The following is a 24,538-nucleotide window of genomic DNA, read 5'->3' as shown; positions in this document are numbered from 1 at the left end:
AAATTGACCCATTAATTCAATTTAGAACAAAAATAATCTTACCTGAGCCTCGTGGAAGCTTTTCCAGCTCGGTAATCCCTCTGAAACTCTTTTATCGGCGGTAACCGACGGTCGGTCTTGTTATCGCGGTTCTCGTCGTTATCGACAATTTGAGGGTTAGGGTCTTGGTACTCGTGGATGCGCATCTTCATCGACTGGGTCTGAGTCCGCCTGAAGGTAACTCCCGAGGGCTGCCTGAGATGGCGCGAGGGCTTAACCGGGGCGCTGGAGGCACTTCCTGCTGATGAAGATGTCGCTGATGAGACGGAAGACACGCCAGATATGGAGGACGATCCACTGGCCATTGAGTAGAGTGACGCTGATGCTGGTACGTTTCCGCTGGACCATCTACTGCTTCCGCTTGTTCCTACTCCGCTGCCCATATTGTATTCTGATGCACTTTGTGGCAGCACCCATGATTTTCCTGACATCGAGTACTGCGATAAAATTATTCAAAAATTAACTAAGACCCAAAAAAATTTCATAATAAAATAGAGATGAAATGTATGTGAAACCAATTTATTCGTGATGTGATTGGTTGAATATATCATAAGCGCGAAAACATATGCAAACGCTATAGTCAAGGCGCGCGCTTGCGCGCGCAAATTTGAATTCTAGTTTCTGCAATAAAATTAAGATGAAAAATATTTGTTGCAAACTATTCGTATCGTGATTGGTCAAATATATCATAAGCATTAAAATATATGCAAACTCTATATTCAGGCGCACGGAATTTTTAATTCTTTACGCAGAAAAAAATTTTGTGAAAATAACCTAACATACGTTGTAGTAACAAATGAATTTGTTAACATAGGAATTGAAGTTATTGATATGTCACAAAAACAAAACAGTTTTTTTACTACAGCAAAATCTTTAAGTTGATAACAAATTTTTTTGTTGAAACAGAAAAATTATTCTATTAAAATAACAAAGAGAATTTGTTGGAGTAACAATGACAATTTGTTGAAGTAATAAAGAGAATTTGTAATAATAACAATGAGAATTTGTTGGAATAACAAATAAATTTTATAGGAATTAAGAATACATTTAAAAATATGCTATAATAAGCTATAGTCGATTTGGAAAATATTTTGGCAATAAATTAGTTTTGTTATTGCAACAAAATGATTTTGTTAGAGCAATAAATTGATTTTGTGATTTAACAACCTTGTTTGTTAGTATAACTTTAAACATTTTGTTAATGCAACTAATGGGTTTGTTGCTATAACTACACTCATTTGTTATCACAACATATTTTTCAGTTATCCCGTCTTATTATTTCAACAAAATTGTTTATATGGGTGTAGTTTTACTAAAAATTGAGGTTAAGACTTACGTCGCGAGGAATTAGGGTCTGTTTCAATCGTAGAATTTTAGCCCGACAGATGACGCATCTTAGGGGCAGCAGTCTTTGAGAAACGGCCATTTGTATTGTTTTTACAAAGCACCGTCTGCGAAAAACAGTTAAAAGTTGTTATTAAAAGTATAACTTATTTTTACAACTAATTTAATATGGATTAGCAAATTACCTGCAAACTACGCGATGACCACATGGCGCTGTCTGCATGGTTGCTCTTGCGTTCACGCAGATGACACACTAAACAAAAAACAAGCCGTTTTTTTATTATATCTACCTAGATCTTTTTATTAAAAATGATTGGGGTTGATAAAAAAAAGAACAATTGGAGATTTTGATTAAGCTTGCATTTATTTTTATTGCCAACTACATTTTTCAGTATAAATCAGGTAATAGGTGCCATTCGTGCGAATAAATTCATATTAGAAGTCTAGAATTTTTTTGGTAGTTGTGGGGGTCCGCCTGGTGGCATTTGAGGTGAACGTCCCATTCTCTTTCCTTTCATCATTCCTAAAGAATGAATTAAGATTAGAAAAAGTTTTTTTTTAAAACATAGATTCAATTGGAAATTCGTACCTTGAGTTTGGTCATGAGCGCCATAAAAGGACTCGGGAAAGATATCAAAGTCGTCAATGCTCCTCTTATTTTTTTCTCCAGCGCCTCCTCCCATACCTGCACCAGCTTGTGCTCCAAATCCAAATCCTGCTTTGGCACCAGCTCCAGCTCCACCACCAGGACCACCACCTCCACCAAGTCCGCCACCAATTTCTCCACCCATGCTAAATCCTCCACCCAATCCTGCGCCTCCACCAGCTCCCGGCATTCCAGGAATGTTTGGCATTTGTGCAGCCTAGAAAGTTTTATATAAATTTAAAATAATAATCTTAGAGAATACGAGAAAAAAATAACTTACCGCAAGGACTGCGCAGCTTACGACAAGCGCAATTGTTAATCCGTTCATGTTCGAATTATTTCTGACGTCCAGTGGCAATTTTCTTGTCTTATATACTCACAATTTGTCACATCTGATATAAAATATAAAAAACGCAATAATTTTATATCAGATTCGTATCTCGGTTATTACATATTTGTTTTTTTGTTTTCATTTCCCAGGACCTTGAGCGTCAAAGATTACTTTGATTCAATCCTTTGACAGGAAATATTATTCCGATTAAATTGTTCTGTGTCAATTATGTTTAATTATTAGGTGACACTAAATAATTAGTTTTTTATTGTTACTTTTGTGCAAACAATGAATTTTATTATAATTATTTCATTTGATTTTTAAAAATTTTTCTTGGAATTTATTGTTTGACACAAGATACGTCTTTTATTTTTTTAAAGGAAATTATATAATTAATTAATTATTTTTTTTTAGAGTTAACAAGTTATTCAATCTAATCTCACGATTTTTTTTATTTAAAATTTAAATAATTTCAAATTTCCCGCCAATTTTTTTAGTTAATGACGCCTCCGCGTCATTAATGGCGTTAGTCGCAAAAACAGCAGCCATATTGTAATCCCTGTCGGTTTTAACATTTTTTCTTCATTTATAACAAAACTAATGACAATTTGACAGCGATTTTTTGTACAATTGTTCATTTTACAATTTTAAATCTAATTTAAAAGGAATTATAGCAATTCATTTAGTTTCTTACAAGATATAGTAAATATTTTAAATGAATTAGACAAGTAGGTTATGTATAATGATACAAGAAGTGTTTTTTGTAAATATATTTTTATTGCCACCAAAATAACACAACATTGCTAGATTATAATCAATATATCGTACAACAATCGGTCAAGTTTCTTCAAAATTTAAGAAATCATCAATCTAAATCAAAAATTGGTGAATTTGGGAGGTTCTGGTTTAGGTCCCTGGCATCCTTGTGAAGAGCGGCGCTCTCTTGCACCTCTGTTTATAACTATTAACAGAAAACCATAAATTAACATGATCATTGAATTTTCTAATAAAAAATTACCTCCATTCGGAAAAAGTTTCTCAGCAATCTCAGCAAAGAAATTTTCAGCCCCAATATCAGAAGCACTTCGCTTTTGACGTTCGTTGTTTGAATCAGCGCCTCCAAGTCCACTGACTTGTCCTCCAGCTTGAGCACTGAATCCGCCGCTCATTCCACCACTGCCACCGCCACCTGGCATACCTCCTGGCGGTGGTGGTGGACCCATTGGAGGTCTTGGTGGTCCTTGATCAGGATTTTGGGCCGCCTAGAAAATTATTGAATTGCTTTTAAATAATACGAGATACTGAAGAATTAATAACGGACTTCTTTTGTAGAGAATTTGTACTGCTATAAAAAAGATTTCTTAATATTTTTTTTTTGTGGATCAAAATTAAAATTTTGGCTAAATAGTTAGAGATATTGTTGGAATTTGTAGTGGAATCCTGGTTCAGGTGAATTAGTAGTTACAAGGAGCCGTAATGTATGCATCTACACAGTAGAAAATTTTGCGTCATTGCGTCGAAAAATTTTGTGTTAAATATTTAACATTTTTATGTGTAAACTTAACATTTATTATATTAAATTAACACAGAAAAGTGTTAAATTAATACAAATAACACAAAAAAGTGTTAAATATTTAACATACAAATTTTTAACACAAAATTTTTTGACGCATTGACCCAAAATTTTTACTGTGTATAAACTATACCTAATGGTTTATTGTAACAGACTAATACTCTAGCTAATTTTTAACTGGAAGCTTGTCTTCGTAATTCTCATTACCCAAACCAGGTTCCTGGGCCCATAACCTGTTAGAATTTGTAGTGGAATACTGGTTAAGGTTAATGAGTAGTTATAAATATAAGAAGCCGTTAAATATGCATCTAAACTTGATGGTTTATTGTAACAGACTAACTATACGATTTTAATACTTACCGCCAAAACTGCACACCCCAAAAGGCAGACAATTATGAATCCGTTCATTTCAACAAATTTAACTGATCTCTTCACTAAATTCTCCGGGCTTATATACACCTCTAATGATATTCAACAATAAATCATCTTGCACAACACTTTTCATAAAAAAATCATAATTATGATTGCTCTGATAATAAAAATAGTTATTGTTCGAAACAAAAAAGCGTCCTTGCAAACTCTAAAGTCCCGGGAAGCTTTTAAATATAAATTAAGACACTTAATAATGAAATAGTTGGCGGAAAATTTTACACCAGCGATAACTATTAATGATTATTCGCTTATGTAACAAGAAGAATTATTGGTCTTTTAAGTAAACAACAAACTCACCTCGTCTTCCTGGGAAGAGGCGAGCTCCGGTTCATTTTCTTCCAACTTGGTGAGTAGTTTATCCTGAAACAGAATAAACTTTTGTGATTACTGATTCTGATTATTAATTAATTGTTAGCCGGTTCATTTATTCCGTACATATATTTATATCTAAATTCATTTATACCGTGAGTTTTAATTGATAGTTAATGAACAGTCTCGCATTAATAATTAACGAATGTACGTTCAATTTCAGGAATAATTGTGGTATTAATAGAAACATTCATTGAAAGTTTGCAACAAGTAATCGATACGACGATAAAGTCGCTTTCATTTTACATCAACGTTATTTACGTTTTACAATTCTAATTTTATAGTTTGCTGTTTACAATTCATGTATAATTAACGAGGTTAACTTTAAATCTAACAATAATAGAAAACATTTTTTTTTTTGCATTAGTGTAAACAGGGTAACTCGGGAAAGAAACGACCAATTGACCTGATTTTTTGTGAGTAGTCTTGTTTTATCAATCCAAAGAACCGTATTAAAAATCAGCTCTCAAATCCTGTTGGTTCGATTATTATTTCATGTTTTGTCAAAGAATATTGATCAAACGCGTTCGGGTATGAAAGGTCGAACTTACGGTAGATTACCGGAATTATTGTGTAGGCATTATCTTAAGGAGATCCAAGTACCCTCCTAGTCTAAAGAATTTTTTATTGACTAATAAAAATATGGCACTCTGAATTACCGGTATACACTTGACAACACAAAAAGAGTTCCCTAACCTTCAAATTTATTTATGTTTACTGTCTAACTAAAATTACTAAGATCTTCTAGCATTTAAAAAACCGCGGTTACTTATGCTTTGGGTAACTGCGCAAGCGGTATTGCCAAGTCAAATACAAGACTTTAAAGAACACAAGTTCCGAGTGATTTTTTATAAAAAATCTAAAATATTTCCGTAATACGTTCGGAAAGCTACTTTTTCTATTGTTTTAATCGAAAGCTTATTATTTTTTCAATCAAATTCAATGAAAATTAAATTTTTTTTAAATCGTTAATTGCATTAAATTCTTAACCAAATACCGGCTGGTAGAATCTCCATTTCATGTAAAAATTACAATTTTAAACCTAATTATTTGATTAAATCCCAGAAACCTGTTTTTTAAATTTTTTATTAATTATTAGGCTACGTAGATTGAATTTACAAATTTTCAGAAAGTTTTAAAAATTTGACTACTTCTCGTGGATCTCCTTAATACTGCTTAAATCTATAAAACTGCAAAATGTAATCTTTTAAATCCGTACCAGTTAATTATAATCACCGAAAAATTCTTAAAACTGAAGAGAGAGCAATCAGCTGTTAGATCTGAAGTCGCCATTGAAGATATTAACCCGCGGGATTTTCAAAAATCTTGAATATTGGCGGGAATTTTTACATGTAAAAATTACAATTTTAAACCTAATTATTTTATTAAATCCCGGAAACCTGTTTTTTTTTAATTTTTTTATTAATTATTAGGCTACGTAGGTTGAATTTACAAATTTTCAGAAAGTTTTAAAAATTTGACTACATCTCGTGGATCTCCTTAATACTGCTTAAATCTATAAAACTGCAAAATGTAATCGTTTAAATCCGTACCAGTTAATTATAATCACCAAAAAATTCTTAAAACTGAAGAGAGAGCAATCAGCTGTTAGATCTGGAGCCGCCATTGAAGATATCAACCCGCGGGATTTTCAAAAATCTTGAATATTGGCGGGAATTTTTACATGTAAAAATTATAATTTTCAAACCTAATTACTTTATTAAATCCCGGAAACCTGTTTTTAAAATTTTTTTATTAATTATTAGGCTACGTAGATTGAATTTACAAATTTTCAGAAAGTTTTAAAAATTTGACTACTTTTCGTGAATCTCCTTAATACTGCTTAAATCTATAAAACTGCAAAATTTAATCGTTTAAATCCGTACCAGTTAATTATAATCAACGAAAAATTCTTAAAACTGAAGAGAGAGCAATCAGCTGCTAGATCTGAAGACGCCATTGAAGATATCAACCCGCGGGATTTTCAAAAATCTTGAATATTGGCGGGAATTTTTACATGTGAAATTTACAATTATCAAACCTAATTATTTAATTAAATCCCGGAAACCTGTTGTTTAATTTTTTTATTAATTATTAGGATACGTAGATTGAATTTACAAATTTTCAGGAAGTTTTCAAAATTTGACTTCTTTGTGTGGATCTCAGGTTTGATTAAAATCTCATGTTTTTTCAAAGGATGGTAATTAAATAGGCTCGGGTATAAAACGGTTGGACTTACAAGAGATTACCGGAATTACAGTGTAGGAATTATTTTAACTAGAATGCCGATGATGAATCCTTATTGGGACGGGGATGAGTTGGACTATCGGTATCAGAGCATGAGCTAGTTTCTGGCTGAACTATACTCTACTCGATGAGTATTACGTTTCAGTGCACTTTCCACTCTGTTCTGTTCTATTCTGTTCGGAAAGTGACCTCGATATTGAAAACCACCCGAATATACGGTGGCTTGCACTCGGTCTTTTGTCCGTCACCGATTGTGTTCTATTAAATTCGAACTGAAAATTTTCAATTAAAAACTAAGACAAAAATTTTTAATTTTTTTTTAGCGGAAAGTTAAAAAAAAATTAGGTCGGGATTAGAACCCACGACCTTAAATTGCCGCCCAAATTCATCCGGTGATTTATCATAAGTCTAGCTCTGAATTAAACATCTCGCTCTGAATGCGAAATAATAAAAAGCATAGTCGCTTAAAAATTGAGACGGACATAACCAAAAATTTAATCTGCCGGGACAGTCGAGTCGGAGACAAAATGTGAGTGGGGATATTTTGCGCATCCACCTAATATCTGACAAAACCACCCCAACCACTCTGACCTAGATACTCTCAGCATCCGCCAGCATCACGCCACTATCTACATGATTCTATTGCACCCCTCTCCCCACTCCTCTTGAGTCGCCCCCGACGCGCTCAATCTTGTACTGTATACATTTACTGCAATTTCTATATCAACCCACACCCTGTTACGTGCCACAGAGTCATAACATCTGTCACATGAGACGTATCATTTATATTTGTTTTATATATCATGGAAATTTTAATATTTGGTATATTATGAGGGTAATTATTATTACTTACGGAAAATAGGTTTGTTTTTTAATTATTTTTAGTTAAAAATGTCGAAGACCTTTTAAAGAATCAGCTTTATTAATTTATTTATTCATTTACTTATAATAATTACAATTTTGTTAATATCTTGAATCTAAAAAAATTTTATATTATTTAAAAAAATTTCATATAGACAATTCAAAGATTAATTATATATTTAAAAAACAGAATTCATAATAAGTAATTCAAAATTCAAAAATTTCCCGCCTAATTTAAATTTAAATTTTATTTTACCGACAGATAGTAAAATAAATCACTTTATTACCAAAAATAGAAATTTTAAGATCTAGACTATCAAAATCAAGAAAAATCTTTTTATTTATTTATTTATAAATTTTTAGAAAAATTTTTTGTTTAAAAAAAATTTTAATTTAAAAACTGTCTAAAAATAAGTAATTTTTAAAAAGTTTACAGGACAATTTAAAGGTTAAATATATATTTAAATAACGAAATTCATGTTAAGTAGTTTGAAAATTAAAAAATTTCCCGCCTAATTTAAATTTGAACTTTACCGACAGATAATAAAATAGATCACATTATTACCAACGGACGAAATTTTAAGATCTAGACTATCAAAACCAAGGATTAATTTTTTATTTACACTTTCCGAAGTTTTAAAGTGTACTTTAAGTGTAAGAATTTCAAAAAATTAATTTTTTTTGCGTTTTTCCATAATTTATACTTCTAAAGGAATTTTTTTTTTAATGGCTATTAGATTTAACATTGAAGAATTTAATTAAATTCTAAGGTTGGATAAATAGAACCGAAGTAATAAATCTGAATAAAATTGGCCGTTAGGTAAATTAAATTGCTCCGCTTACAATAATTTTCAACGGACAATTGACAGCAAAAATACTGTGATTATTAAAATGAATGAAAACTAATTTAACAAAGTAAAATAGCTGATCAGAAAATCTAAATGAAATATTCGATAAAAAGAACCTTATTGAATTCTATTTTTATATTCATTTTATTTAGATAGTTACGTGATTGCTATCGTATCGATTCGCTCCAAGCTACTGAAAAATTCCTCATTGTTATTCCACTAAAAAATATTTAAATTAAACGAGTAGAAAATTAATTTTTTATTGCCCTAAAATCGTGGAAGGAATAATAGTCTAGTCAATAGTAAATCGTAAAGTACCCAAGTGTAAAATCTAAACTAAACTCTCTTAGTCAGCGGCGCTGAAACTAAAGATTTAGAAAAAAGAAAATGGAAAAAGTTTTAGCAGGAACAAAAAACTTAACGATCTTTAAAGAGATCACTAGACACAGTCGTAACTCGCCGAGAACAATCGATTGCATTCAGTTTACCGTGAAGCATCGATCAGTTAACATTTCTCTCTATATCTCAGGATTTCATTCTATTTATTTTAAAAAATAATCCAAATTTTAAATCCAAGCTTAAAAGTGTGAATTTTTGGATATGTTGTCCTCACTATTCGCTTCGATGTTTTGCCGGCTGATAGTCATCCCGGGAGGTAATAATCCTTTTTAATAGTCCTTTGCAATATTAATTTTTATTTTATTGAATCCGCGATCGATTTTTTATTGACTAAATTGTTATTTTTATTTTTATTCATAATTATTATTTACACTGATGGGCAGGATGTTTGTACAAGATGATTTAAAAGTGCAACTAAGTGTGAAGGCTATTAAAATTTAGTGAAATGAAAGTCGTTTCACGAGCCACAAAGAATCTAATGATTTATGTCGCTCAACAAACCGACCAGTCATTGTTTTTATTATCATTTGCTACTACACTTTTTATTTTACAATTTCATTATTATTTTTTATCATAAATTGCATTTATAATTTTGGATTTTACAATTTTTTATAAAAAACAAATTAAGAATTCTTGTTATTTAATATTTTGCAATATTTCTTTGTTTGCCGTTCGGTAAGCCAAGTAATTGGTCTTTTTTATAAGACAGTACTTAAATAATTTTATTTGAAGTTCAAATAAATTAAAATTGATATTAGTGCAAAAAAAAAAAAAAAAAACAGTAGCGGCTACTTATTTACAATTGGTAGCTGCTAACAATTATTATTTCTTTGATGGATAGATAGATAATAATTTTTATTTGATTCTGGAGCCTACACTGAAAAAAAATCTGGAAAACGGTTGACCCTAAACTTCCCGCCAATTCTATACCTAAACGCTTGAAATTGCACCTATGACGTTTCTGAGCTCTTCGAGCTCAAAAATACATTTTGTGTGTTATTTTGAGCTCTTCGAGCTCAAAGAAATAACTTTTGTATGCTTTTGAGCTCTTCGAGCTCAAAAGTCTGATAGCAGTTTAATAAAACAGTATTTTTTGAATTTTCAAACTGCAATAATTTCTAAATGAATGAATCGATTTTTACGCGGTTGGCAGTATTCCACGCACTTTTTCAGAATCTATGATATACTTTAGAACACAAACTGATCGAACCAAAAATCTTGGAGAAATTTGAAAAATTTACTTCTTCTGAATTTTTTCGACAACGATAACTCACGAACCAATCAGCCAATTTTCACGTTCTTGGTGGCGATTGACGTGATTTTTTTAGGCTCTAATAATTATTCCATTTCGTCAAAAATGATCCAAAAAGAAATCTCGAAGTTATGTGAAAAAAACACTTGTATCGAAATTTTTCGTTTTCGATAACTCTCGAACGAATCAACCGATTTTGATGGGACTGGTGGCAATCGACGTGGTTTTTTAACCTCAAGAGCTGATTAGTTTTTGGAATTGATCGGTAAAGCCGTTTAGAAGTTATTCCCAGAAAACGATTTTTTGAAAATTTTATTTTTGAGATTTCTCAAAATCCAGCGAACCCAATCGATTCAAATTTTCACGAAATTTAATGGCAATGATACTCTTTGAATCGCCACCTATTTCGATCCGATCGGCCGAGCCGTTCAAAAGTTATAAGAGGTTTACATACATACACACACACACACACACACCCACATACTTACAGCCGCACGGACACCATCGCGGGAATAATCAGGGAAGCTTCCTAGGACCTCAAAATGTCGAGATCTGATGAAAACTCGATTTTCGAAAAACGGGGTAAAAACAATAACTTCCCGATTTTTGAAAAATTTCAATTTTCTTAGCGGGAAGTTAAAAATTTAATTTGAATCAAGATGAAAATTCTTGAACCAAGAAAATGATTTTGAAAAGTTTCATTATCTTGAATTAAGACAAAAAATTCTTCAATCAAGTAAGATTTACTTAAGTCAAGAAAAATTTCTTGGTTTCAGAATTTTTCTACTCAAATCAAGACGATGAAATTCTTCAAAATTGTTTACTTGATTCAAGTAAATTTTTTTTTCTGTGCGAGCTCCCTCAAAACTATCATCAAGAATGCATTATAATTAATTTACAGAAAACAGAATTTGTAATACATTAAATGAAGAAAATAATTGTAGGGTAAAAGACCCCATTAGTGGCGAGGACCCTATTACTGACACATACTTTGATTTTGGTACTTATGCAATTAATTAAATCATTAATTTCATTAATAAATATATTATTTCTAATCTTTAAGACCTTTTGATCAAAAAAATTTTTAATTTTTATTCCAAGTAGAAAATTTTTTCATTGAAAGAAAAAGTGCCACTAATAGGGGTTAAAGGTGCCATTAATGGGGTCTTTTATTTTAGTAGCTAACAAAATAATGTCTTAATAATGCTGTTAAATAATATTAGTATCATAAAAAGCGCAACAATATTCAATAATAGCGATCAACGTTTAATACAGCAAATCAATAATTTTGTAAATAATAATCATAGCACAAACTACGGAATAATTCAAAATTTTCAGCTTTTGTAATTTCGGCATCAAGAAAAGAGAACACGCAGAAGAAAAGAGTTCTCATACATACAACAATTAGATCTAGGTAGACGCAAATAATCTTCTCTCTTAATGCCTATTTAAGTCGAAAAATTTTAGCTGATTTGTCGAAAAAATAATCAGCTGCTACTGATTTTTACCCAGTAATGATTTTTTCTCTAAAATTCCAAGATATGAACTCATCAAACTATTTTTAATATCAGTCCTACATATTTTTTCATCAATTTAAAAACATAAACCTGCAAAAAGATAACAGTTGTAATTTCTATCGATTATAAAGTTATTTGACTAGTAAGCTCACTCAAACGTAAATAAAATGACCTAATTTTATTTAAATACTACAGTTGCTGAATCAAGTATTCATATCTCCCCATTACCAACTGGTACATGCGGATTTTGCTGCTCTGTGGATTTAAATCGTGATATTCAATACCATCTTTATACAAGGTACCATTAACTAGATTAAATATTTTTTTTTAAACGTAATATTCAATTTAGAAAATTAAATGAACTTTTTTATCTAATTCAAATTCATACGATAACTTTCAACGTAATAAAATAAAAAAGGTTCCATTGAATTAAACAGAAAAAACCCAACACGCCCGCAACTCTTAACGTTCGAAAAGTCAAGCTTGGAAAAGAGTTATTTCGAGCCACTAAATCCGACAGTTTTTTACATTCACGGATACGCTGAGCAAGCTACTGGAGACAGCGCCAGAGCCATTCTCAACGGTTGGTAAATTTATATTACTTTTTGCTTTGAATATGCAAATTATCTTTTTATATTAATTCCTCTCCTTTAAACTACATTTTTAAATTTATATCCTCACAGTCTAGTTCCCGCGCATTTAAACGTACTTCTAAATTCAGTCACCAAAGGAGATCCAAGTGCCCTCTTAGTGTAAAGAATATCTATAAAAAAATAATACGTAGAAATACTTTTTTCTTAAAATTAATTAATAACATTTTTGAGGAAATTTCCGATAAATTTACTCATTAAATAATTATAAACATTTTATTGACTAATCAAAACTGCATTATAAATTACATAACCTTACTTAATTCCAGCGTACCTAAAGCGCGGGAAGTACAACGTCATCCTAGTAGAGTGGGGGCGCCTTTCCGCCATGCCGTGGTACGTAACAGCGGTAAAAAACACCCGTAGGGTCGGTTCTCATGTAGCAGAAATGGCAAAATGGCTGGAACTAAACAACGCGATAAAGCTTCCAAAGTTACACGTGATCGGGTTCAGTTTGGGCGCTGAGGTCGCCGGGTTCATGGGAAAGGCCTTAGGACCTCGAAAGGTGAAAGGTTGTGATAGATTTTACCTAAGTAACTAATTTTATCTAAACTAGACCCTCTATTCTCTGTTTTTGTTTGTTTAGGTTGGCAGAATAACGGGCCTTGACGCGGCCTACCCACTTTACATGGACAAAGGAGCCGAGGGACACCTGGCGCCATCTGACGCTACTTTCGTGGACGTCATCCATACTGACGGAGGGATTTTTGGGTTTCCTTCGCCGATTGGCCACGCTGACTTCTATCCAAATGACGGACGGCCGCTTCAACCTGGGTGCACTGCTGCTAACTTCATTGCGATGGGCATGTACAGGATTTTCCGGCATTACAGTGAGTTTTTACTTATTTTTTTGGTTAATTTTTCTTAATTCAAATTAGTTAGTCAGGATAAAAGCAAAAAAAAGTTGGTTTTTTGGTTAGTTTTGTTACAATCGTCATTTTAAAATCGTAAGTGGGCAAAATGGCGACTTTGCTGTCACTAATTGTAGATTTAGGTATAAGATAGTTAGATTTGGGGTTATACGCACTTTTTAATTGAAAAAAGTTATTTAAAAATTACTTTCGAGCGAAAAATTGAAGAATTTTGTTTTTAATCTTGTAAGCAAGATCTCTGAGAAAAAAAATGAACAATTGATATGATTTCTTTTGAATTAGTTTTGTTTTATAAATTTAAAGAGCACTATTTAAATTCAGACTCAAATTCATATTTTTTCAATAAAAATTTCTTGTTTTTGGGAGATAAGTGCGTATAATTCTGTAAAAAAGGTGGTTACTGGCAATAATAACTGGAAAAATGTTAAATCAGTTGTCTGCAGCCACAATAGAGCCTGGCGCTACTACGTGGAGTCGATAAATAACCCGTGGGGATTCCCAGCCACTCGGTGCCTAAGATGGCGGCCTAACTTGAGAAGTTGTACTTGGAAAAAGGACGCTGTCATGGGATTCGCCACGGATCCGAGGACGAGAGGAATTTTTTACTTGAGAACAAACTCCAGGACGCCTTTTGCGAGAAACTTTACTGATTATCCGCCCAAGCATTTTTTAGTTAGCGTTAGGTTAAAAGACTGATAAAATTTTTTTTCTTTGGGAGTTTTTAGAGTATTTTTTTATAAACCTTGCAGTCACTATGTGACTTGTGAAATATAAATAAATAAAAGTTTATTTTATGAAATAATGAATTTTGTTAAACTGCACTATCTTTTCTTAAGTATTGATGGTTTTAAAGATATAAGCTCATCCCGATGTTACACTCATCAAGAGCTTTCATTTGAGTACTCACATGCATTTTTGATATATTTTTCATATATACATATATATAATATATATAAATATATGAGATATATATGAAAAATTGATGTGGGTACTCAAATGAACGGTCTCGATGAATGTAACATTAGGATGAGCTTATATCTATGACAATATTAATAGTTCACACAATATTAGTTAAATTGCACTGTACTTACTTAAATATCGACATTTTAAAAGATATAAGCTCATTTCGATATTACACTTATCAAGAGTTTTCATTTGAGTACCCACATGCATTTTCATATATTTTTCATATATATACATGAAATATATAAAAAAATGATGTGGGTACTCAAATGAAAGGTCTTGATGAGTGTAACATGGGGATTAGCTTATATCTTTAAAAATGTCAATAGTTCACAAGATATTTGTTAAAATGCACTGTACTTTCTTAAATATTGATTTTTTTAAAGATATAAGCCCATCCCGATGTTACACTCATCAAGAGCTTTTATTTGAGTACCCACATGCATTTTTGATATATTTTTCATATATACATATATATAATATACATAAATATATGAAATATATGAAAAATTGATGTGGGTACTCAAATGAAAGGTCTCGATGAGTGTAACATCGGGATGAGCTTATATCTTTAAAAATGTCAATATTTCACAAGATACAAGGTAATTTCTTAATTATATATGGACACAAAATTATTCTCATTCTCTTTATAATATAGATAATTTTTTCACTCACAAATTTATTCCTTCGTGAAAATTTACTCCCGATTTTTTCCAATGCATCAGATTTTCCTCAAAAGCTATAACGGTTCAATAACCCGGTGAGGTCTCTTCATCGTTTAAAATATTCAGGTGGACACGTCGATAACAATTGTCGGTCTATACACTCAGGAAAGCACGTACTACTTATATCCGAATCTACTGGCTATATATATATATATATATATATATATATATATATATATATATATATATATATATATATATATATATATATATATATATATGTATATATACATAAATGTACATTTATATAAAGTACTTGAATCGTTCAGCAGTTACCGAGTGTTCTCGAGTATTTCTATTGTCGATTTAAAAGTTTATAAAATACAACTTAAAATAGAAAATAAAATAAACGAATTGTACTGAAGCCAAAAATTCACCGACGACCTTTTAAACTTTTAAATTTCGCGTAGTAAATTACAGTAATTATTAATCCTCGAGTAAAGATATCATGAATGAGTATCGATTTGTTAAGTTAGATATTTCAGGAAAATTCACTCACTCTTAGACACTTTTATGATTACAATTAAGGAATATAGTTGTCATTGTAATTCCTAATTACGATATCGGGCCGACGGTGACTTCGACGGAAATAACTCCACACTTGAGGGCAAAATTACCGCGTAAGTTACGTAAGAAGGGTGGAGGCGATAATTGACACTACTTTTCACCTTCTAATTATTGATCTGTTGCTCATGGACATATTCGTCAATCGTAATTACGCTTTTTGTTTGACGGGATAATTGGGACGGATTAATTTTATGATAGAATCTTAAAGAATTTATTTTTTTTTGCCGTAAATTTAATACAAAACAATTAAAACTAGCAACCTCGTAGTCACTATTGATGTTTTTAAAGATATAAACTCATCCCGTTGTTACACTCTTCAAGAGCTTTCATTTGAGTATCCACATGCATTTTTGATATATTTTTCATATATACATATATATATTTTTAAGATATAAGCTCATCCTGATGTTATACTCATCAAGAGCTTTCGTTTGAGTACCCACATGCATTTTTGAAATATTTTTCATATATACATCTATATAATATATATATATAAATATATAAAATATATGAAAAATTGATGTGGGTACTCAAATAAAAGGTATTGATGAGTGTAACATCGGGATGAGCTTATATTTTTAAAAATGTCAATATTTCACAAGATATTTGTTAAATTGCACTGTACTTTCTTAATTATTGACATTTTTAAAGATATAAGCTCATCCTGATGTTACACTCGTCAAGAGCTTTCATTTGAGTACCCACATGCATTTTTGATATATTTGTCATATATACAAATATATATAATATATATAAATATATGAAATATATAAAAAATTGATGTGGGTACTTAAATGAAAGGTCTTGATAAGTGTAACATCGGAACGAGCTTATATCTTTATAAATGTCAATAGTTCACGAAATACAAGGTCATTCCTTAATTATTTATCTAGAGATAATTTTCGAACGCAGCTTGAATATTTATCATTATAAAGTTTTTACCGACTGTTGTTAAAAACAATCTTTGTCTTACCAATCGATAATACTAAAAGAAGCAATTTTACCGAGTTAAGAAGTTTCTATGTCCAGATTATCACATTCAAGAAAAAAATTTTTAACTCTAGTTGACATTAAAAAAATTAATTTAAAGATTGATGTGATAAGATTGAATAAGTAAGGTATTTAGGTAGAGGTAAGAGAAAAAAATTTTTTATTATTATACTAAAAATGACAAAATAAATTTCCGTGCATGCGTCAGTCAATAATGTAACATAATAATAATATAATAAATAATAATAATAGTAGATCGGATCTTAACGTGAGACTAGCGTGATCAAAGTCTTATCACATGTCGTTGTCGTCTATTGCACACTCATACTTGGTGTAGTTTACATATATTTTTTATTTTTATATATTGCTGTAAGTATACATAATAATAATAATACTCATAAAATTATTATTATTAATATTTTATCGTTATTATTACAATTTTACTTTAAGAATTTTTAATAATAATAATTCTTTATAATTTTAACCCTTAATTATTTTAAATTTTATTATTATTATTATCATTATTGTTAAGGATTTCAATGTTCAATTTTGATAATAATAATAATGATAAAAATATTGTAAGCATATATAATAATAATATTATTATTATTATCAGTATTACTAAAATTTGACTTTAAAAATTTTAATAATAATAAATTTTTAAAACTTATGTTTCAAAATTTTATTATTATTATTATTATTATTATTATTATTATTAGTATTGAAGATTTTTAAGTACAATTTTAATAATAATAATAATAATAATAATAATAATAAATTTTTTAAACTTTAGTTGATTTAAAAATTTATTATTATTGTTATTAAAGATTTTAAAGAATTTTGATAATGATAAAAATGATAAAAATAATAATAATAATAATTTTTATTATAATAATTATTATTGCTATTTTTATTACTAAATCTGAATTGGCGCCTAAAGCCCAACTAAATACCAAGTATAATTTTATTCTTATTCGGTAACAGGCAATATAATGTATATTGCCGGGTGAAGCCATCAAGGTTGAGGTCTCATGATTCACAAGGTCCTCATATTTTTATTTTATTTTTTTCTTGTCGACTTCCTTCCACTTCTTCTACCCCTCTCCCTTCTCTTTTCTCTACGCGAACAATCCGCGACCCGCGACCCGCGTTATTTTATCAGCACGCTAACTTAAACGGTGAATTTTGATTCAATCTAAATTTTAGTTTCTTAAATAACTATCGTTAAATTTTCTATTAATTCGTATCACAATAATAATAATTTAATTAAAAAAAAATTTTTTTCAAATTAAAATTTAGTAAAAAGTGATTGTCATCTAAAAGCCCCTGGAGGTCTCATTTACAAGTGATTAAAGCCCGAGGCGTAGCAAAGCATCCTAAACAATTACTCCGTTCTCCCACAAACTTTTCGGCTTTAATATAAATTTATACATACATATATATACCCCCGAGAAGTATAATTGCTTGAGATATAAATCAGTCTGGTTTCTCCCTCCATTTTCTTCAGCCTTTATCCGCCATCTCGTAAAGCCCGAAAAACTTGTCGTTCCATATCAATTATTCAAATTTCTCCGGATGATATGAGCATTTGATTTGACAAAACTTTTACCCAGAAACTCTCTACTCAAGTTAACTTAATCGTCAATTTTATTTCTCAACCCAATAATCTCTCTTTTATTTTATTTATTTTTACAAGTATATTTTAGTGCTTCCCGCAAATAATACATACCGCTATCACGTTTTTTGATTCTCAACAGTATTTTTTACATAACCACTTTTATTTAATCATTTTCTTTATCGCCACACTTTTTATTACTTTCTTTGTGCTTATGGATTCCTTCCTCAGGTCATCGCCCTCAAACTTTTTTTCACTCCCACGTTAGCGTGATAAGCGGGTTACTTATTTTCATTTTACAACCGCCTGTATTCACAATATTCACATAACTCAACTCAAACGTAATAAAGTAATTTGAAACATTCAAATTTACCGCCAAATTCAAATTAAAATTCAATTTTACCGACAGATGATTAAATAGTTCGCAATCTTATCGGTAACCTCAATTTTTAGATCTAGACTATCAAAACCAAGGATAGAATTTTTCTAAAGCTTTAAAAGGTACCTCTAGAGTAAAAATATCCAAGAAATTTATTTTTCTGACTTTTTAAAGAGTTTATACTAAAAGTATGTCCCAAAAATTTTAGAACAATCTTTACAATAGTTTTTTTCTTTTACGGAGATCCAATAAGTACCCTCCTAGTGTAAAGAATGTCTATAAAAAAATATTACGTAGAAATACTTTTTTCTTAAAATTAATTTTTTAATTAAGAGCGGTTTATAGTTGATTTTCAACGTGTTTTTCTCATGTATGTGATAAAAGTTCGAAAAAAAACGATTTGCTCTTCGATAGATAATTAAATTATCTATCGAAGAGCGAAGCGCTTTTTTGGAAAATTTTCATTTATTTATGCATAAAATGCGTTTTAAGATTCCATTTGTTGTACAAGTATGACAGAGATACTTTCTTTTGTCCAATAGAGGGCGAGAGAGAGGAAAAATGTAAACTCTTCTTAATTTATAACATTTTTGAGGGAATTTCCGATAAATTTACTCATTAAATAATTATTAACATTTAATTGACTAATAAAAAATATAGCATTATGAATTACCGGTATACACTTGACAACACAAAAATAGTGTCCCTAACCTTCAAATTTATTTATGTTTACTGTCTAACTAAAATTACTAAGATCTTCTAACATTTAAAAAACCGCGGTTACTTATGCTTTGGGTAACTGCGCAAGCGGTATTGCCAAGTCAAATACAAGACTTTAAAGAACACAAGTTCCGAGTGATTTTTCATAAAAAATCTAAAATATTTCCGTAATACGTTCGGAAAGCTACTTTTTATTGTTTTAATCGAAAGCTTATTATTTTTTCAATCAAATTCAATGAAAATAAAATTTTTTTAAAATCGTTAATTGCATTAAATTCTTAACCAAATACCGGCTGGTGGAATCTCTATTTCATGTGAAAATTACAATTTTACCTAATTATTTGATTAAATCCCGGAAACCTGTTTTTTAATTTTTGTATTAATTATTAGGCTACGTAGATTTAATTTACAAATTTTCAGAAAGTTTTAAAAATTTGACTACTTCTCGTGGATCTCCTTAATACTGCTTAAATCTATAAAACTGCAAAATGTAATCGTTTAAATCCGTACCAGTTAATTAAAATCACCGAAAAATTCTTAAAACTGAAGAGAGAGCAATCAGCTGTTAGATCTGAAGCCGCCATTGAAGATATCAACCCGCGGGATTTTCAAAAATCTTGAATATAGGCGGGAATTTTTACATGTAAATATTACAATTTTCAAACCTAATTATTTATTTAAATCCCAGAAACCTGTTTTTTAATTTTTTATTAATTATTAGACTGTGTAGATAGAATTTACAATTTTTAGGAAGTTTTAAAAATTTTACTTCGCGTGAATCTCTTTAAATTACTTTTTTGTGATCACACTAGTGGCGCCCAACATCTCCTCAGGGATCCATTCTCTTGCGAACAATATCATAAGCGAAAAGAAAAGAATCTTTATTCTCAAAAAGCTTTCAAGGAATTCCATAAACCTCGAACACGTATCTCCTAAAAGCAGACAAAGTCTCGGAGACAATATAAGAAGCGTGGGAGTAATAATAATGTCTAGGCTCGCTTTTCTTTTGTAGAAAAGTCGGATAGTGTAGTGTTGATCGTGTTACCTCACAGGTAATTGAACTTATCCTCCCTACTGTTCTAATTCCCCTGCTACCGTCTCAAGACCGCCTGGGGGACAAATTGCACGCCCCCTACCACCCTTTCTCGGTTACTTACTCACTTAAAGCCAGCCTTAGAGCTTGCAATTGGATAAACCGCCTTTAGGTTACTAACTACCCTCTCAAAATCCTTACAAAGCCACCCAATTAACGCGACAATGTTGACAAAAAGACAGAAAAGTCAAGTAATAACATAAAGATACTCACGATTTTATGATGAAGATGCTGCAATTCTCTTTCTGTGATTCTTCTGCGGGACAATTCGCGCTGTTCACGGCGGTACTGACTGTACTTGTAGAACAAATACATTCCTGGAAGCGCGAGAACCACCAGAGGTTTCATCAGTCCGGCTCTCTCTCTCGCGGGTCCATTGTTTTCGCGGTTTTCCCTCCCAACATCACGGGATCCTCTTTCAGGACGATCCTGAGCTTCTTCTTGGGCTACTGGAGGATCCTCCAGGTCTTCCAATTGTCCTACGTCCTCCACTAAAGCCGGTTCTACGTCTGCTGTTGGCATTTTTTCTCTGAAATGAATAGCAAAGATTAAAGATAATAATATTATTAATGAATAAATGAATGAAGGATTTAATTGTTGTATTGATTATTGAGAAGCTTGGAAATAAAAATATTGAGAGACAATAAGCTCAAGAGTTTAACAATTAAAAAGCATTGAACGGACACACGTCAATTATCGGAATTGAGTACTGTCAGCTTCTTTGTTAAATCGCGTGTAGGCTGCAATTATTCATTTTGTTTTAAATACTCCTGTCTGAATGGTAAATGCATTTTTCTCTCGTTTGTCAAGTAATTAGACTAATATGATCATTAGCAACCTTTCAGTCACTATGTGAACTATAAATAAATAAAATAATGATTTTTGTTAAATTGCACTGTACTTTTTTAAATATTGACGTTTTTATAGATATAAGCTCATCCTGATGTTACACTCATCAAGAGCTTTTATTTGAGTACCCACATGCATTTTTTATATATTTTTCATACATACATATATATAATATATATATAAATATATGAAAAATTGATGTGGGTATTCAAATGAAAGGTCTTGATGAATGTAACATCGGAATGAGCTTATATCGTTAAAAATATGAATAGTTTACAAGATATTTGTAAAATTGCACTGTACTTTCTTAAATATTGACGTTTTTAAAGATATAAGCTCATCTTGATATTACACTCGTCAAGAGCTTTCATTTGAGTACCCACATGCATTTATATATATATATCATATATATATATATATATATATATATATATATATATATATATACATATATATATATATATATATATGAAATATATAAAAAATTGATGTGGGTACTCAAATGAAAGGTCTTGATGAGTGTAACATCAGGATGAGCTTATACCCTTAAAAATGTCAATAGTTCACGAGATACAAGGTAATTTCTTAATTATGTATCTAGAGATAATTTTCGAATGCAGCCTAAATAATCATAATAAATTGACTATCTAGAATGATATGAAACCTTGAAAAGACACAAACTCAAGACCTTTTCAATGACACTAAATTCCTCTAAAAAAACCAATTTTATCATATTAGCTAAAATTTTTAGGTTTAGGAATTCGTTCACTGATCGAATTCAAGGTTCCCTTTCAAACAAACTGCATTAAAACTCGAAACAAATGAACCTACTCAGAAAGTTAAGCCAACAGAAGCTGAAGTGAACCCAGCTGTGGGAAAAGAATCTTGGGTTATTCATACCATAAATCAGTTATTGGTTTCGCATCAATCCAATTCCCCTTGGAATGCTTCGAGCTTGATCATATGAAAGCTATTCGAAGTTCTTCGGAATAAATTGCCGAAAGAACCTTCATCTCTATTTCCATTCAGGATCTCCTGAACCTGAATAGAGCAATTGCAATTAATGAACTATCGATTATAAAATATAAGAATATAACTGTAAAGTTGGTTAAGATAACAGTTTATAAAGGTTCGTTAACCGGGTATATTTAATTCGAGCGTCGACTCGGTCTATTTTTAGCCTTGTGCTCTAGAAATACACACCGGGGTCGTATATTGGTGGTAGTAATTCCAGTAATTCCTGCAGCTGGTGGTAGTAAATGTTCATTGTACCATGCAATCTCTTGTCTTCCGGTTTAGCGCGTGGCATTTAGCAATATCTAATATACATATGAAATATGCAACACCCGCAACACCCAACACCCAATTCATGTACCCATATTCATATTCATACTGGATAAGATGTAGCCAATGACCCACCGGATATCTTCCAGCTAAATTCTAAATTCTTACCTCCGTATTTCTTCAGCTCAGCCATCACCGTCAATCTTCCAAGCGCCGATAAATCCATCCCTTCAATTTTTAATCCTCCTTCCTATCCGTTCTAGCGGAATGATAGCACACTCGATTTAGCAGAGTCAGAATCTTTTCCAATTCACAATCCGGTGCTTTCATGCATATAAATATACATTGTAAGTTATTATTCATAAAACTACTATGGATTGTTATCGTAAAGTTCCCTGGCACGATAAAAAAACCTCAAGCCTTGACATCGCGTTCGCAATGTCTATTTTTTTGCAGCACCGTTGAGGATAAGGTTCAATATTCCAATTGAACGTCATCAATGAAATTGTTGCAGAAAAATCACTTTGCTTCAACTTCTTGATGCTTCCAAGCTTCCAAGCTACCCAATTCAGAAAAGAGCAATTTGATTTTTAGAATTGTGCAGAAAAGTTATTACCAATGCAGTTACATCCAATTTGCTTTCCATTTACATTAATACACGCTCCAATAATCATAAGCACTAAGTACTAATGCAAATTAGTGCTAATTCCATGATTACCTTTCAGAAATAATGATGTAAAATTGCGTTTTTTATCAGTTAATTCACTTCAAAAGCTCCCTTTCTTCTACGATTACGTTTTTGTAATTAATGATGGATATTATCTTTCGGATTGGTTTCCCTCGAGAATCTGGAACCAATCTGATGCCCTTAGCTATGCAAATCAGGTCTGATTTAATAAAAGTAAGCAAGATCCAATTTATAAAAAAAAGGTGATCAATTCGAGTCAAAATTTGAACAAAGCTACGTCATGAAGATTACCTCTAAAAGACATCAAGTTAAGAGACCTAAGCCTTTTTGCAGCCCTGTTGAGGACAAGGTTCAATATTCCAAGTGAACGTCATCAATGACAATCGTTGCAGAAAAATCACTTTGCTTCAACTTCTTGATGAACTACCAAGCTACCCAATTCAAAAAAGAGCAATTTGATCTTTAGAATTGTGCAGAAAAGTTATTACCAATGCAGTTACATCCAATTTGCTTACCATTTACATTAATACATGCTCCAATAATCATAAGCACTAAGCACTAATGCAAATTAGTGCTAATTCCATGATTACCTTTCAGAAATAATGATATAAAATTGCGTTTTTTATCAGTTAATTCATTTCAAAAGCTCCCTTTTTTCTACAATTACGTTTTTGTGATTAATGATGGATATTATCTTTCGGATTAGTTCCCCTCGAGCATCTGGAACCAATCTGATGCTCTTAGCTATGCAAATCAGGTTTGATTTGATAGAAGTAAGCAAGATCCAATTTATCAAAAAAAGTGATCAATTCAAGTCGAAATTTGAACAAAGCTACGTCATGAAGATTACTTCTAAAAGACATCAAGTGGTTCATTAAGTCAAGAGAGCTAAGCCTTTTAGCTTCCCCTAAATATGCAAATGAGTGCTCCCTCCAAAAAGGCTATCCAGAAAATGACGCAACGGAAAATAATGATTTTGGTTGGAAGTAATCCCTAATTTTGTTATTGTAAAAGCGTATGCTTGTCAAAGGTACTACAATAAATAAAGTAAACAAACTCACCAATTGTGGAGGATTTAAGGAGCGAATTGGTGGAACTTCATTGAATTAGCACAGTCTATCACTTGGAAACACTAAAACCCAAAAACGTTAACTGTCCACATGAGTCGGCGTACTTTTAATCTTAATGGTTAAATAATAAAGATATGTGCGTTTAGTCGCGATGGCAGGTGAGCTGTTGAAGCAGTTGTGCCGGCGTGGTGGCCGGGCAGCCACTGAATCTACCA

General features: G+C 31.2%; 4 protein-coding genes and 1 long non-coding RNA gene across 5 annotated transcripts in view; 2 read left to right on the top strand and 3 right to left on the bottom strand.

Annotated features, from left to right (window-relative positions):
• Window positions 1-12,156, top strand: part of LOC123269579 — a 16,165-nt gene extending 4,009 nt beyond the window's left edge. Inside the window, exon 2 of the long non-coding RNA XR_006510455.1 lies at window positions 12,054-12,156. This is a non-coding gene — a long non-coding RNA (uncharacterized LOC123269579). The remainder of the gene's footprint in view (window positions 1-12,053) is intronic.
• Window positions 1-24,538, bottom strand: part of LOC123269572 (eukaryotic translation initiation factor 4 gamma-like) — a 25,184-nt gene extending 646 nt beyond the window's left edge. The window contains exons 1-6 of the mRNA XM_044735403.1: window positions 24,315-24,538; window positions 20,646-20,961; window positions 4,663-4,725; window positions 1,569-1,636; window positions 1,376-1,490; window positions 43-476 (exon numbers count right to left, since the gene is read on the bottom strand). Of these exons, the coding sequence (XP_044591338.1) occupies window positions 43-476; window positions 1,376-1,490; window positions 1,569-1,636; window positions 4,663-4,725; window positions 20,646-20,954 (989 nt within the window). The 5' untranslated portion in view covers window positions 20,955-20,961; window positions 24,315-24,538. The remainder of the gene's footprint in view (window positions 1-42; window positions 477-1,375; window positions 1,491-1,568; window positions 1,637-4,662; window positions 4,726-20,645; window positions 20,962-24,314) is intronic.
• LOC123269576 (keratin, type II cytoskeletal I-like) lies at window positions 1,729-2,428 on the bottom strand. The gene is made up of 3 exons (XM_044735415.1): window positions 2,310-2,428; window positions 1,973-2,246; window positions 1,729-1,906 (listed from the first exon to the last, which is right to left on the bottom strand). The coding sequence occupies exons 1-3, from the start codon at window positions 2,355-2,357 to the stop codon at window positions 1,827-1,829; spliced, it is 402 nt and encodes a 133-aa protein (XP_044591350.1). The 5' UTR covers window positions 2,358-2,428; the 3' UTR covers window positions 1,729-1,826.
• LOC123269578 (vasodilator-stimulated phosphoprotein-like) lies at window positions 3,121-4,403 on the bottom strand. Its single transcript, XM_044735416.1, has 3 exons — window positions 4,294-4,403; window positions 3,379-3,622; window positions 3,121-3,321 (listed from the first exon to the last, which is right to left on the bottom strand). Exons 1-3 carry the CDS (start codon window positions 4,339-4,341, stop codon window positions 3,236-3,238), a joined length of 378 nt encoding a protein of 125 aa, XP_044591351.1. The 5' UTR covers window positions 4,342-4,403; the 3' UTR covers window positions 3,121-3,235.
• The window catches only part of LOC123269570 (uncharacterized protein DDB_G0280205-like), a 70,627-nt gene continuing 58,970 nt past the window's right edge, over window positions 12,882-24,538 (top strand). Inside the window, exons 1-2 of the mRNA XM_044735401.1 lie at window positions 12,882-13,020; window positions 13,095-13,338. Coding sequence (XP_044591336.1) covers window positions 13,137-13,338 — 202 coding nt within the window. The 5' untranslated portion in view covers window positions 12,882-13,020; window positions 13,095-13,136. The remainder of the gene's footprint in view (window positions 13,021-13,094; window positions 13,339-24,538) is intronic.

The sequence above is a fragment of the Cotesia glomerata genome, linkage group LG7, assembly GCF_020080835.1.
Source record: "Cotesia glomerata isolate CgM1 linkage group LG7, MPM_Cglom_v2.3, whole genome shotgun sequence".
In the NCBI taxonomy this organism is placed as follows: Eukaryota; Metazoa; Arthropoda; class Insecta; order Hymenoptera; family Braconidae; genus Cotesia; species Cotesia glomerata.
The sequence above is the reverse complement of the archived record's forward strand: the minus strand, read 5'-3'. Positions and strand labels throughout refer to the sequence as shown.